The sequence below is a fragment of the Gallus gallus genome, chromosome 2 (genome assembly GCF_016699485.2).
Source record: "Gallus gallus isolate bGalGal1 chromosome 2, bGalGal1.mat.broiler.GRCg7b, whole genome shotgun sequence".
NCBI classification, from domain to species: domain Eukaryota; kingdom Metazoa; phylum Chordata; class Aves; order Galliformes; family Phasianidae; genus Gallus; species Gallus gallus.
In genome coordinates this window covers 5,548,538-5,564,913 of record NC_052533.1, presented here as the reverse complement: position 1 = coordinate 5,564,913, position 16,376 = coordinate 5,548,538, and the positions used below count along the sequence as shown (strand labels likewise).

The window sequence follows — 16,376 nt, the reverse complement described above, 5'->3', positions numbered from 1 at the left end:
ACAGATTTAAAATCATTCTTTTTCTCATTAAACTAGGATCAGGAACAATGTTGCACCTGCACAAATCTAATGGTAGGGTTAAACCATCTCCAAGGCAAGGCCTTCAGCTGATGGTCTTGTTTGATTGCAGGGGTCTGATAGGAGCTCACCTTCCCAGCTTCTTCTGTAATGAGATCTTTCCTGACGCACACTGCCAACAAAATGAGGCAGCTTCATTTTCAAACCTCAGTCCTTTCCTGTGCATGAGGCTTAACCAAACTTTTACACTGTGCAGCAACTACAGCCAGATCTGCCTGGACCTCATCTGCCTGGATCACACTGAACAGATCCCAGCAGGCTGGAGCCAGAGATAGGGGATGGGACCTTTGCAGTGGGGGAGATTCACAAATTAGAGTAGTCCAGGAACTGCTCTCAAGAGCAATTCTTAGAATCATGGAACCATTAAGGTTGGAAAAGACTACAAAGATCATCTAGCCCATCAACCCATCACCACCATGCCCACCGCATCTTCTTTATTTGTAAGCCCACAGCACCCTCTAAAAACCTGGATGTACTCAGACTGAAAATGTGTATTGTTTTCTCCACTGCAAGAGATGGAGGATAGAGAGGACAGCTGAGGGCAGTTATGCGAACCAACATCACCTGAGTGTGCTTCCATGTGGAAGAAAAACCAGATAAGCATTTTCTTCTATGACAGCAAGGTCCACAGCAGAGAACACGCTGAAACAGTGAATTCTGTCATTTAAAACAACAACAACAAAAAACATTTAAAACAAATTGTATCCCTGTGGCAGTATATTGTCACTGCTGTCACTCAGCTGCATGGAAATGCCTGAGCAGAGCAGCATGGTCAGGTATCCAACGGGATACCTCATGACTACTCATCTGGTACATCTCTTGGATACAATATCACCTGCACACTTCAACCTACCCAAAACCACTTCTCCAGCAGTGTCTGTTGGCACAAACCAGCAAGAAGTGCTCCAGACATTTTGTGACCAATATGAAAAACTGATTAAATTCCTTCCTGCTTGTTTCCTGATGGCAGTGGACATTTGCACTGCTCTTTCGTCAGTACAGGTAAGGAAGATGCTGTTCTCCCTTTGGAGATCTTAGCAAGCCTTGTACAGTATGTCCCAATTACTTTATTTTGTCCACTGTAGTAAAATCCAAGAAGATGCAAAAGAAAATTGCTCATAAAGGGCCTTTTTCTGCATCAAGCAAGTATGAGATCTAAGCTTAACCCAGAGACCCACAGCAATAGGTCATCTAGTCCACCTCCATGCTACTGGAGGATTATTTATTTCATTGGAAGTACATTTTCCAATCTTTTGTACTTTTTCATCCTAGAGCAAAGTTTATCAAAGAGAGAATACATCTGCAAAAAGCAATTTACATGATCAGTTATTTTCTATATTCCACTTTCTATTATTTCAGCTCTTTGTGCTGGATAAGAAGCTTATATCCTCCCAGACCAGTTTCTCTTTATCCCGCATTCAATTCATAATCCTTGGCCTGTGATATCTTAGTTCCTTGTTGTCAAAATGATCGTGATACCACAAGTATGGCACGAGGCCCTTCTGGCTGGGGGCAGGCAGGAGACAACACTGTTGGATAAGAATGGATCTCCTTTTGTTTCATGCCCAAGATCAGCCAGGAAAATACATGGACATGAGGATATGGATTTCACAGAATAAAGAAGCGTAGGATCACTGAGTTGGAAGGGACCCTTAAATCTGGTCCAATTACCCAGCAATGAACAGAGGTGCTCACAGCTGGTAGTCACACGTGCCTGTCAAAGGCTTACAGGCAAGCTGCTTCCAGTCCATACAATTAAACAAGCATGTGCTCAGTGTGTCTCAGTGTAAAACTGACATCTGCACAGGTAGGGGCAGAAGTGCCTTTGCTCCTCACTGACTGTGAAGAATATGAAGGGTGGTTGATATGGGTGTAGCTACCTGCATGGTGGACTCTAGAAATTGGGTGAGATGAATGGTTTCTCCCAGCTCATCACCATTTTGGTGGTATTTACCGTAAGGCTAATAGAAGTTTTGCTGACTATCTTCCATTTGGGGTAATGACACTGTATTTCCCAGCAGTGCCAGTGGCCTCTTTTATGCCTGATTGCCTTTAAGTGGTACGAGAGAGAGCAGCAATGCTGGATGGCAGCTGTGCTCACCCATGTTCAATGGTGTTTGCATGGGTGGAGAGAACGGCCACCCTATTCCTCTTAAGGCTTGAAGGAGTATGTATAATTAATTGGTCAGAATCCTCAGTGCTGTTCTCAACACTTTACATGGGAATAAATCTGCTTGAGTAATGGAAGTGTAGATTAGGCCCATTAATTACACTCCACAGCACCTTTGTGTCACATAAGAGTTTTCTGAGGTCGTTGTAAACTGCCATTAATCCCTCCTTGTTTTCAGTGTAGATATAAAGCCTAGTAGACACAAGGGCATATCAGACTCGATGCAGGTACATCTGAGAGCAGCAACAGGCAAAGGCCACCACATAAAAACTGCTCTAACTGCCATCCAGACCTACTGACCCTCAAGATGGGAATGCACCTCAGAGTGGGGAGGAATGATTTCCTATGTCTCCACATCTTTTTTATCTGCTAACCACTCACGTGGGTATAAATCTGCACCAAACCTCATCACTCCAAGCACCAGTCAGGAATTAACGAATTAAAGTTAGAGGTCTTCTTCACTGACAAACTCCCAGTGTTTTTTGAAGGTAAGGCCCTACAAATCTCAAAGACAAATCTCTGGAAACCATGTGCCCCTTGATCTGAAAATATCCGCCTCCAAGTCTGATTTGGTAAAGCTGAGTGAAGACAGATAATTTCTCATCCACTGCAAAAGCTACAGCATAAAACAAATTCCCACAGATTTTTCATCACATATCACAACTGCACTAGTTCACCAGCATAGAAAAAGCTCCACCAGGGCTGCTGAGGACTTCTCAAACCAGTCCAAGCAAACAAAAAGTGCTATAAAACGGCCCTGTCGCAAACTTCTCCCAGAATGACAACTGGAGTTGGGCTTGACAATCCTTATGAGTCCCTCCCAACTGAGGATATTCCGTTGTTCTACAATTCTGTGAACTATGGCCAAGATGTTAAAGGCTCGACGTACTCCAAAGCCTTAAGGAAGTCAGAGGAAGTTTAATGACTACACGTCATGAGACTACAGCTACTTTTGAGCTAAGGGGAAATGCTTTCAAGCTTAAAGAGGTAGATGTAGGTTAGATATAAGGAAAAGTCTTCTATAGTAAGGATGGTGAGGCACTGGAACGGTTTGCCCAGAGATGTATTGATACCCTGTCCCTGGAGACTTTCAAGGAGAGGATGGATCAGGCCCTGGGCAACTCGATTTAGCTGTGTATGTCCCTGTTCATTGCAAGGGAGTTGGACGATATGAACTTTAAAGGTCCCTTCCAACTCCAAGGATTCTGCAATTCTGTGATTCTCAGTACAAAGTGAAATGTTCTGCACTGGAAGAATGGAGTTCAACAAAAAAGGTAATTCCCATTCAAACACGGCAGAATACATCTGGGAAAAGGTAAGTCATGGAGAACCAAAGGGAGAAAAGCAGAGCTGGCAGTAGAATAGCAGACAGAAAAAGCCAGTGATAACGGCTACACGACGGAATGACTTCCCTGGAGCCACTGTATTACACCAAAGTAAAAGCAATATGAGGGTAGGCCCAGGAACTAGGAAATTAAATCAGAGAGTCAAGAAATAATAATTATTGGCTTTTATTTAAACAAGGAGGGGAGCAATTTCCTTTAAAATGTTATCTTCTAGACTGTTTCTCAGGCTTGACATTATAATCTTGATATTACACTTTCCTATGAAGTGAAGTGTGAAAAAGATGTCTCCTTTCTGGAGATATTCAAAACTCGCCTGGACACTTTCCTGTGCAATCTACTGGAGGGAACTGCTTTAGCAGTTGGACTGGATAATCTCCAGAGGTCCCTTCCACCCCCTACAATTCTGTGATGCTGTGATTTAGTGAATTTTGGGGTCTAAGGAGGATTTGATTTTTCATTTTGCAAGTACAGATTCCTGGGAGGGCATAATAGAGACAGAGCTGCCTCCCAGCCAGGAGGGTTATGATTTTTATTAGTAATTTGGCATTCTGGAATCTCCTGCCTTCAAAGCAGTGGGCAGGGGAGCTTGGTAGTGCCAGTTACATATCCAAAAGTAGAGCCACCCTACATCAGCAAATAGCAGGGAGGGCAGAAGGGTGCTGATGTGCATTCCTTGTTGTTGTCCTAAAACGTGCCCCATTTGCTGTGCCATCATCTCCTCCTGCCTGCCAGCAGTGGCCTTGGTCCACAGCCTGTCCCCTGCATTTCTTAGTTCTTGTTGAAGCCCCAGGGAATGAGATATCCTTGATCTTTTGCAAGGAAGGAAAGGCAATGCATGTCCTTTCTTCCCAGAGAGGATCCCCACAGGATAAAGCTAGCTCTGAGCTGTACTTTGCAGAGAAGTATTACAAAAAAAACAACCCGAAAAACATAAATAAAGCACTTTGTGGAGGACTGGCTGCCTGCACCCTTCAAATCAAGTCTGTGTTCCACCACACGATCAAAGCAAACTGTTCTTTCCAGACATGATGACCTCATCCTCAACGAGCTTCTTCTTGTGTCAGGAAATACAAAAAGTATTTTGCTGATGTGGAAATTTGAAAGTGATTTTATTTATTAATTGCATTCTGTGCGCCTGGCTGAAATCTCAGCCACTGAGGCCACTCAAAAGCCTTTTTTTAATGCAAGATGGACATAAAACTGGAAAGCAATGAGAAAGCCAACGGTGTGAGTTGACCATAAGAGCACTTTTAAGAGTTTATGCTCACTGCCAGTCTGCTAAAGAGAAGAGAGGAATGAGAGCTAGGCAGACAGCCTGTTTGGGGAGCTAAAAATTGCATCTGCTGTAGTAAATAAAGACAAGTCAAGAGCTGTTCCGCAGCCCTGAGGGAAGCAGCCACCTCCTGGCCCCATCTGCGTGAGGCAGGACTGCTTTGTGCTGCTGCCCACCAAGGCTGCCCCATGAGTGCCTCTGCACCAGCTGGCACAGCAGGCAAGGAATGTGCTAACCAAGACAGAGAAGACCTGGCCAGTTTATAGATGCAGCCACCTGCCTGGTTTTCAAACACAGAGACATCAGCAGGCATTTAGTCCGTACTGAAGCTCCCAGAAACGGGATGGCAGCACAGCTAAATGTGGGATAAGAGGTTACAGGAGAGGAGAAGGGACCCAGAAGTCTGCGTGGAAGAAACAGCCATATGAAGGAGTTTGTAGCACGAGGATGACTTTAGCTCTTCAACAGTTGCTACAAATGATGGTGCCTCCATCCCTAAAGACAAATATATAAGGGTGTTTTTCATCTCCACAAAAATTCAGAATGGAAAATATCAATATTTTTAACAGTATACTTCAGTCAGAGCCCTAAAATCAATTAGCATGTACTCATTTCCTGAGAAGACTGGACAACAATCCACTTGCCATTAAAGTACTAACTGGAGAAACATACACTGCACATGGAAAAGATCAAATTCAGTCCCTTTTAAATATCATACACTTCCTAAGAAGAGTAACTCTGTCATGACAACCTGATTGTTTCACACATCACTTCTAACAAGCTATTTCTAGAGGCAGCTGTTAGAAAGAACTGCTCACTGGTGGGGAGAAACAATCGATGTTTTTAACTGACTATTTTAACAAAAGCATAAGATGTGATGAGTAATTAATAACGTATTAAATTTGTACCACTTGGTCTATTTTAACATCAAAACCTTGCCCTTGCCTCAGTGCATGCAAGGAGGAACTCTATTGTCATTACCCTTTCAATGACATCCAGACAACAGTGATATTAATAAAAAGAGACAGATTGGGTTGTACCTACCTTTGCACACTCTTGTCCAACTAAATTTGACTCAATGTCTTCTAGGTTTTTAATAACTACTCTTCTATTAGCGAGAACTTAAACACTGACAAAACCCTACTTATGTAATTAGCCAAGCGCAGACAGTACAAAAACAGGCAGTACTTTATCCTACTGATACCTGCTATATTTATTTATATTATATTATATATATTTCAAAACTCAGGTCCTCTTCAATCACCAGACTAATCTATATCTCAGCAGACATTTCACTAGCACCATCTTCACAAACAAAATATACAAAAACATGAACACTCAAAGACGTGTACGGTGAGTCCTATTATAGAATCATAAAGGTCGGAATAAAATTAAGGAATAATATTAAGTTTGGATAATATTAAAAATATTGTTTCAGTGCTTCATATCATGCAGTCAAGATATTTGACCTGAAAAGACAAATGGTACAAAAAGCATAAAGCTGGTTTCCAAGGGGCAGGTTTTTTGAACACTGCATTAGCATTTTTCTTCCTCCATATTTCTAATAAATCTCCCATTTGTGAAGGTGAATAGGATATAGTTTCATATTTCCTTATGTATATACCCGTGGAACAGCCCTAGTGTTAAGAGATATTATTGTTCTGTGATGCATCTCAGTGGCTCCTTATTGGTCAAGACACAATAGCTTAACATTCTATTAATAAAAACCCCCACCAAAGGCCAACATTTGTCATAAGACACAATAAATTTGGTATGTGTTATTTTTCTGGGGAATTCCTTACTTCATAGATGAAAAGAAAGCCGTGGTCCAGTTTTTGTTTTCAGCCTCCTTTGAACTGTATCAGAAGTAGAAGACGTACAATAATTTTTTATTAGGAGTTTAGCTATTAATACTTAAAAATATCTACCTTTCTATGGATAGATGATTCAAGGAAAAAGTTGGCAGATTTTAGTACTTATTCAGCATGGACACCAAATGGTACCTTTAAAACAGGAACAGAACACACTTGTCCCCTAATACAAGATGCTTGCTCAGATTTAGTCACCAAGTGCCAAGACTCAGCTCTTCAGAATAAACAACTGAGCCTATGGCAGGATGCACAAACTCATAAATCTGTAGTGACATTAGGAAGCAGATTACTTTTTAGGACAACATTTGGAAAGCAGTTTTTCCTCCATCTGTTCCCAGGTGCATTTCCCTCACCTCTCATGAACAAAGCACTCTTATACCTCCCAGCCTGGAATGGGCACTCCTTAATCTGTCACACAAAGGCGTTTTTGAAACCCAGCAGTTTTTGATGGACCATCGAAAACACCCTAAATTTAATTTCCCCAGGTTTTTTTTTAGCACCATCCCCTGGTGTTCCACATGAGAGTGGCTGGTGGTTGAACTAGACGACCACAATGGTCTTCACAACCTTAATGATTCCATTTAGGACTAGAGGGAACGGCCTCAACATGCTCCAGGGGAGATTCAGGTTGGACATTGGAAAAAATTTCTTCTCCAAAAGAGTGGTCAGGTGATGGAAGGGGCTGCCCAGGGAGGTACTGGAGTCACTGTTTCTGAAAGTATTCAAGAAACATTTAGATGTTATACCAGGGGACGTGGTTTAGTGGAAGAAACATTGGTGGTAGGGGGATGGTTGGACTGGATGATCTCAGAGGTCTTTTCCAACCTCGGTGATTCTATGGTATAAGCCCAAGAACATACACAATAATTGTTTCTGTGGGCATTGATGAATCACACCGTTTTAAAAGCCTTGAGTCTTAGACAAATAGTTTGTCGTTAACTCCAAACAAACCTACAGATGGATGCAGGCTTTCCATCTCTGCTAGGAGCCATCAGAGGCAACTGGACTGATTCATTGCTGGTGTCAGGATTCATCTTTTTGATTCTTCACATGATGCCATCTGTTTCTGGTGGGGCCTTTCATTCCTTTTAAGGGTGTTTAATACTTGAGCAGATACAGCCAGATGTTTGCTCAAAAGCATCAGCTACCTGACTGCTCTGCTTCCTGGACAGTGTTCAAGCAAGGATGGATAATGGAGTATACAAACAGCAGAAACTGCCCAGGGACTCACAGACTATGTCAGTAGCTGGCATGAAAAATATGAAGGAAGAAGCTGGGAAAGTGCTGTGGTTTGGCTGCTTTCCTTTGTGGTCTGGATTCTCTGGTATCACACTAAATGTACCATAAGCATACATCAGTGGAAGCAAAAAGGATGGCTATACGCTGACAGTTGTTTTGACTCTATTTTGCCTGGGTCCTGAAAGGTGCTTATTCATGCATTCCGAGCTGCTCTGCCACAAAGCTGCACGTGACTTGAGGAGAAAAATTCACCTCACTTAAACCAGTGTCCCAGCTATGAGACTGACTCAAATGACACCTCCACTTTGTGCTAACATTTCCTTGGGGCTCAAACTCCTTCCAGACCCTCACTATCTCTCCAGTCCCCATCTCCAGCATTCCAACTCACAGAACAGAAAGAGAGGTGATGCTGTGCAAGACTTGAGAAAACCTGAACTTCTCTTTGGATTTGCCATGGATGGACATTTGCATGCAAAGTATTTTTCCCCCCTCTGGGTACATACCACTGTGTCTCATCCCTTCTTCCTTCCCTTTTGTAGGAAGAGGAACTGATGGGCCAAATGTCTCAGTGAGAATATCTGCTTGGTGGTTGAAGGACAATATGCAAAGCCTGAGGATACAGACCTCTGTGGTGGTTTGAACGTTGAAAAAAGAAGTTATAACTTCAGCTTGTAACATACTCTTCCCAAACTCGCTTTAATATTCGACACGCAGATGTAACCTGATGTTTGCTATTAGGAGGCACACAATATTCTACAATTCCAGTTCATTCATATTAATCATCAGCTGTACAACTGCAATATAACTACATTTCCCTCCAAGGAGGGAAATCTTTATTCACAGAGTAGAAGTCTTCAGTGGCCCCCATGAAAAGAGCATGTTTGTCATTAAATACAAAAATAATTACTTGATTCAGGGCAGCAAGTGTGGCCGCAACTCTTGAGTTGTACATTTCTCTAGAGAGACAGTAAAAATTGTTGAAAATGTGATCTGTGTAAAATTTGAAAAGAAAATAAGGAGATAGCTGGAAATGTGCTATCATAGGTCATCAGTTCTCTATTTTCATTCATTTACTGACACAAGAAATTTTAATGAAGGAGGCCTAATTCCTTTGGGGCAAAGCAACCATAATCACCCTGTAAAAAGCCTTATGGTCCTGAAACCCCTTGTGTAATGCCTCATGTCTCCTAAAAAGGCCAGAGTCTTGATGTAGTCTCCCTCAGCAACACTCCCTTCATTTCAGGTAGAAATACAAGACTCATCCAAAGACCTTCTTTGACCATCCTTGCACGCTTCTACTGTCTGAGCTCTTGAAGTGCAGAATTGTTATCCACATTTTCTTAGGCCTGTTAGATGCGTAGTTATTCTGCTATTACTTGTGATTTTACCACCAGGGACAGTGATAGCTCTCTATATCCATTTCACTTAAATAGAAAATCTGAGATATTACCATAAACCCCTTTCAAGTCTGGCTGTGATCTGCTGATCATCTGCTGTGATGGAGATATATCAGTATTGGGTGAGACAGGACTTTATGGCTACTCCTACATCAATAAATTAAATGTGCCCAGAAACATTTCCTCATGCTGAGTACAATTGAGACAGATCATCTTGCTCCATATTATTAAGCTTTGTCATACCGTGTGCTGACCAAAGCCTCACAGTTGAGGCAGTCCCTTGACTGTGAACATCCAGGTACATCTGTATGGGCTGAAGGACTCCTATGAGGTGTGCTTATAGTCTGCCTATGCAGCTGTCACATACATCACATTTTATGTTCCTCAATTAGAGATTATGGTGCTGAAATGATAACACTCTGCAGATTACTCTAATAAAGAACCTCATACAGAAACAAAGCTCCCATGATGAAGTTAACACTATCCAGCTAGCAGCCCTGCCTTACACATTTATACACTATACATCACACCTACCTCTCTTCTGAAGTTTTTGTTCTGTTTGTTTGAATGCAGAATCACAAAACAAAAGGCAACAAAGCTATCAAAGCAAAGATGAAGCAAAGCAAATTAATCAGAATTATTTATCACACGCCTTTGCTTCATTCTTAATATTAAATAAACAAATAAATAGGAATAAAAACATTCTGGATAGATACAAACTTGCAGGCACACCCAGAAAGTGATTTTCCTTAACAGTAGGACTACATCCACAATAATTAAGTATTAGATAGGTACATGGCAGCCAGCCCCTCCTTGTGGTTCTTGGGGACTGCTACTTATGAAGATGATTTGAGATAGGAAATCACCAAGCAATTCTCACTGGTTAAGCATCACCCATACCTTTAGTCACTTCTCTTCCCTACTGAAACCATACCTACTCAAATCTACTTCTGGCACATCTGTCAGGGCAGGATCCATGCTAACTGACCTTTCCTCCCCTCTCATCCTTCTCATTCTAGAATATTTGTTCCCTTCAAGGTTACATTGGTGGTGCTCAGAACAATCTCTCAGTGATAGGAAGGAAGACTGTCATGGAAGGACACTCTGAAGTCAAAATACTAAGAAATAACCATTTGTTCACATTCCCTAGACTTTGGTTTCATACTCTTGCCATGCTGTCAGCACCTGACACAGCAGGGACCGGTCTATCAGAACTACTTTGGTGATATGCCATTTTATCAGCAGACTTTGCATGTTAAAGAATGAAATGGCAGTTAATGAGACCTGCTAAGATATCGTGGCATCTGCTCGGTTTAAGGATCTACAGATTTTATAATAATCTACAGATTTTAATCTGATGGATGTTTAGCAGCACTTTCTTAGAATACCTCTTCAAGGAACCATCGCATACTGACTTCAGTAGAAGAATGCAGGGAAGGAAAAACTTCTACTTTCCAAGAATGTAACATTTCTGTTTTTCTGTGTATCACAGTCATAGGCTGTGTCAAAACAGAAAAGGCTTCCATCAAAGCATCAAGGCTTCCATAGATGTGAAAGTGGTATAAAAGGACAGGCTCCAGGGCATGCAGTTTTTTTTAAAGACAAGTTTCTATCGGGTTTAACCAAAGTAAGCCACTTCAATTCTCATCCAAGTCATGCTGAGCAGCTCTGCTGACATGCACTCAAATTATCATGGGAAAACAGGACTGGAAGGTCCTCTCAGGTCACCAAGTCAAGACCCCTACTGACACGGGCTGTTGAATTGCTTCCTTCAGAAATTAACCAAGTTCCATCTCACAGGCTGCTGGTTTGGGGCTAGTTGTCTTGTGGAAAAGCTGTCCTAGACAACCTCACTTCACTGATTGTCTGAGGTCTCCTTTTCTAAGGACACCTATGGGTGCGATTTATCCTCCTCTGTATTGGGATGAGAGCTCTTTCTTGTTACCTACACAGTTCTCCTCCCTGCCTGCTTCTGCATTCCCCTCAAACTAATAGTTCTTTACTTTTCCCAGTTTGGCTTAATCTCTCTTGAGCGTCAGTCACTAAAGGAATACATTGCACATCCAGTACCGCGGAGCACTACACAACAGCACTGATACTCTTTCTCCTCTGTAATTACCTTTCCTGATGCATATTAGAATCTCATTTAGCTCTCTAATGGGTGCAGTATGTTGTTGGCTCAATTAACCAGTGATAAATACACGTGGGTGTCTACAGCTGAGTTAGTGGAACAGAAATAAGCATTTTTGAGGTCTATTTAATCTGACAGCTTAGACTTACCTTTAGGTAGGATATTTTATGACTTCATGGACTTTGTTGACCAGATCTGACTGCAAAGATAGGTCTGTGTGGTCATCTTAGATGTGGATGCTCACAGTGACTAATAGGTATATCTTTATATCCTCACAAAGGTTCCCTGTTGATAACTTACTTAAAAGGGTGGATGTGGCACTGAGGGACATGGTCAGTGGGCATGGTGGTGATGGGTTGGTGGTTGGACTAGATGCTGTTAGCGGTCTTTTAAACCTTAATGATTCTATGAAAACATAATACTTAAACAGGGTGGAGCATGACCTTACACGTAGCATTTTATAATTTCATGCATCATTTATTAATGCAGTGATGACAGTTAGGCAGTTCTTCCTGCAGGATAGCTGGCCACCCTATTAATTTGAGATGCTTTCTACGTTTGTGTTCTCAGAAAAGGTTCTCAGTATTTTTCTGAGTTAAAAACATTGATACTGGACAGAAGGAATGCCCATGACCAATGATAAAGAGCATTTCCAAGCTTTTATTTCAACTTTTGTCCCAGTAAAAGCCTGACCATCTTCTCTTGTGACGGTCCATACACCCTGCCATACTTATAACTCAAAGCATAGACTTCACTTTGTACCATGCTGGAAGATGCTGGTAGAAATCTCACTTTATCCAAGCAGCAGGGACAAGAATGAAGGGGCAGCTTGGCCAGCAAACGTCAGACTCATGCAAAGAGGTTGGAAGGTTGTTCCTTTTGTGATTGGAGTGTCAACTTTATTCATGCATGTCATTAGTGCAGCAGCAGTTCCCACTGCAGGAGGTTCTCCCCTGAGGAGCAGCTGCTGTCACCCTCAGCTCTAACACTGGCTGACGCAGCAGAGCAGGGCAGTAAGGACTGCCCTGTTACCCAAACTCCCCTCTGCTTTTTTAATAACTCCTCTCTCAGTTATTTTTCTTATTAAACTCAGGAACACAAATATACACAGGAAAATATATTAAGTCTTAACTGTAATCATAATTATTCAGTTAGCAATTTCAGAAGCCCTTATACATGAGAGAGAGCCTATTTTATCATCCCTCTGGCTTGGCTTTCCCTTCCAAAGTAGTTTCCATGACTCTAAAAATGCTGCCAGATGCTAGCAGCACAGAATTGCTGCGCAGAAGGCAGTCACACAGCACGTCATTTCCCAACTATGCTGTAAGGTTTAGTTCTCTGAGGATGACTCAAGTATCAGCTGACCAGCAGTGCACATACTTTCACATGGCAGTGGCACAGTGCAAGACATTTTCCGGATATATGAATACCAACCAAAGACTTAAGAATTACTGAAATTCCTTTCAGCAGCTTGACTGCTCTCTAACATGAAGTTACCCAGGGCACTTACTAATTTTCCATGCTTTTCTTCCACCATTTCTTTGAATTTATGTTAGTGAGGCTCAATAAGACCTGCAGACCAAAGCACTGCACATATCACAGAATCACAGTGCTTGTAACTCTTCCCACCCTAGTCTGCAGCCAGAGCTTGACTTCTTATTTTAAAGAGTTATTAGTGCTTTTTGGCTAGCTGAGTTTTGTCTGACGCTTCTCAGCAAATGAGTGAGTTTGTGAATTCAGTCCAGTCCCACTGAAGAAACCAAGACTTTTGCTAATGTTGTGGGAGAAAAGAATCTTCTTTCTACCTGCTAATTAACATCACAAAGTCTCCATGTGCTTGGCATGGAACGAGCCTCATGATTCAGAACCCGCTGTTCTTCTCCCATTTGCCTAGTATTATCACACTATCACACCTATTGATCATTTTCTTCTTATTTTTTTTCCACCCTGAGAACTCTACATACAATAATCACTCCTATTCCCCAGTCTTTGCAATGTGCGTACAGAACTGATAGCTGAAAAACATCAAGATGGCACTTTTTGCTTTCAGCTGACCAGTAACTTCAGATTACTGGTGCTGACAGAGGTCTTCAGTATGTGGTTGTACATCTGGAACAGTCTTTCCGAGCACGTAAGTTTAAATATACGGGGATGCTGTTCGTACGATCTCCTCTGAATTGGACTTTATATTTAACAATCCCTCTGCAATCTCATGAGTTTTAATATCTAAGGGAATAACATGTTGCACATTGACTGAATAATTCATTAATATTTAAAATGTGAACATTTTCCCCTGAATTTCCCAGGTATCATTTTCAGATTTCAATACAAACACAGAATCCATTGACTAACAGTGGGAGAGCTTAAATTTCTAAATTTTGGCTGAACTTTCCAGAAAAATGTGCAGAAAGTCATAACTTATCCCACATCATCTAATCCAGAAAGAAAGCTCAAGGAAAAACATAGTCCAAAGTTAAAGTCAAGGCAAAAAGAAATCCTGCCACTTTCTGAGTAATCATAGCTTAATCTTTTTATTTATACAAACATCTATAAACTGTAGCTTTCTCTTGAAATCAAGAATCTGATTATTAAAATCAAAATTAATGCAAACACGAAAACTGTGCTCATTTCTTTCGTAAGCTCCTTCAAGGAGTTTTCTATCCCAGTAACTGAGAAGCAAAACACCAGGTACTTAAAAGCAAAACAACCACTAAAAGCAGTCCGTAGCAAAGCCCAACATTTTTATGGCTGCATCCACTATTAAACAACTCACTGCATAAACAGTAAGCCCATTAGAGCCTCAATGTCAAAGATGCTCTGTAAGCTGAATGGGCAAAACATTTCCACAATGACTGCAAGCCAGCAAAGCGCTCCGTAAGATGTCAACAGGGAAATACAATTCAGCCTTAATAGGTTCAGAGCTTATGTAAGCCAAGCTTATGGGATGGTCTATTAAAAAAGCAATGAGCAAGTGACCTAACTGTAAACATAACCTGCAGCTTCCTAGAACACGCCAGCTAAACACATCTGAAACTCTTCTCAAAGACACTGTGCTAGCTGTAAGGCTCACCTGTTCTGGACCAGAAATGAACAGAAATAAAAATGTCTCTCATTACAGTGACAGTTAAGGTGATATTCAACCCTGAAAAGAGATCTCAAATCTATTAAGTCTCACCAATACCTTAAGGAATAAAACCATTAGAACAAGCCTACATGTACAGTCAACACAGTATAGTTGGAAAGAGCACCATAGTGAGATAGCAAATGAACAAACAGAGAAGGAATACTCACCCATATCCAAAAATTTAGGCTTACAATGAAAAACTCCACAAAGGAGGGATCTCCAGAAAGAGATCCTTCCCTAGTGTTAGTCAGCCCTTGAATGGGGTCTGGGAGGGGTGGAACCAGGTTCTGGACACACAGCTGAATTGCCTTCACCTGTGCTCCCACGGCTGACCCAGTCCTTGCCTCAGGTGTTCAATCAGTGGTTCAGGTTGTGACTCAACAGTTCCCATACACTATATGACCTTTTCTCCTCTAAAACGTTACCTGTCCTTCTGCAAAAACATTAAGCCTCCATCCCAATTATCAATGCAATGACACCCCTTTTAGAATTGGGATACAAACAAATGTCTCTGGGCGAGACCGTGGTTCAGCAAAAACTAACGCCTCGAAGCAACACGAGTTTTGCACTGTCTGGATAAAAGGACGTCCATTTCCACACACCCAGGAGGAAAGGGAGAAGAAACCATCTGGGCAACTCACCACCAGGTTTCCTATCACCATGACCAACAAGAAGACGAGAAGGCACAGGGGCTGCCCAGCTACTTCCATGCAGTCCCACATGGTCTCGATCCACTCTCCGCATAGGATTCGGAAGATGATGAGGAACGAATGGAAGAAATCGTTCATGTGCCAGCGTGGCAAATTGCCAGTTGTGCTTATCTTCTTAACGTTGTCCAGGTAGCTCTTCCCAAAAAGCTGCATTCCTACCACGGCGAAAATAAAGACGATGATTGCCAGCACAAGGGTGAGGTTCCCGAGGGCGCCCACGGAATTACCGATGATTTTAATGAGCGTGTTTAAGGTCGGCCATGACTTGGCCAATTTGAAGACCCGCAGCTGTGAACAAAACACAGGAGACAGTGTCAGCTCGTAGAAGCAACAGACATTTCAGCTGATGAATTATTAAAGTGGGTACAGCGCGGAATGCCACAGTACGAGGGGATTTTAGCCACACTTCCTGTGAACCTCACTACGTCTATTAATAAAACATCACTTGTGCTTCCTGGGTGAGAATGAAGAGCTCAGGGGCTGTGCTCTGCCTTATTAGACAGAGTGCTTTTCAAGGCTGGGTTCCCTGATATCACTGGGAGGAATGGAAGGAGGAAGTCTCATGTCTCAGTATTTTCCTTTAGGTTATTTTTTCTCCTCAAATTAAACAGCCTGACAAGCATTTGCGGGGAAAGGGTTTAATTCTGCAACGGGAGAAGCATTCTCTCTGTGTTTCATTGCAAGCCTCGGCCTGATGCTGGTAGCTGATAGCTCCCAGGGTGAAAACCACCTCTAGGCCAAGGATCATGCAGGCTGGGCTCAGCCCACGTCCCACCAAAGACCTGTTCTAAGGATGTAAATGGTTCTTAGCCCTTGTGCTGTGTTTTCAGCTGAAGGCTTAATTTCAACCCCACTGCAGAGACGTTGCTCAGAACCTGACAGGAGGCTCTCAGGACCCAGCAGTGACAGTGAAAAATTTGCATTTTTGAGCAGCAAAGAGAATTTTAGAAAGGGGAAGGAAAAAAAAAAAAGAAAAGAAAGAAAAAAAACCAAAACCCTTCCTCTAAATGTAACCATAAGGGCTTATTTTCCTGGTC

At 42.0% G+C, this 16,376-nt stretch overlaps 1 protein-coding gene across 6 annotated transcripts in view; it reads right to left on the bottom strand.

The window, feature by feature from the left end:
* The window catches only part of SCN5A (sodium voltage-gated channel alpha subunit 5), a 205,374-nt gene that overhangs the window by 73,559 nt on the left and 115,439 nt on the right, over positions 1-16,376 (bottom strand). For all 6 annotated transcript variants that reach the window (NM_001318446.3, XM_040675933.2, XM_040675923.2 and 3 more), the window contains one exon: positions 15,271-15,627. In NM_001318446.3, coding sequence (NP_001305375.3) covers positions 15,271-15,627 — 357 coding nt within the window. The remainder of the gene's footprint in view (positions 1-15,270; positions 15,628-16,376) is intronic.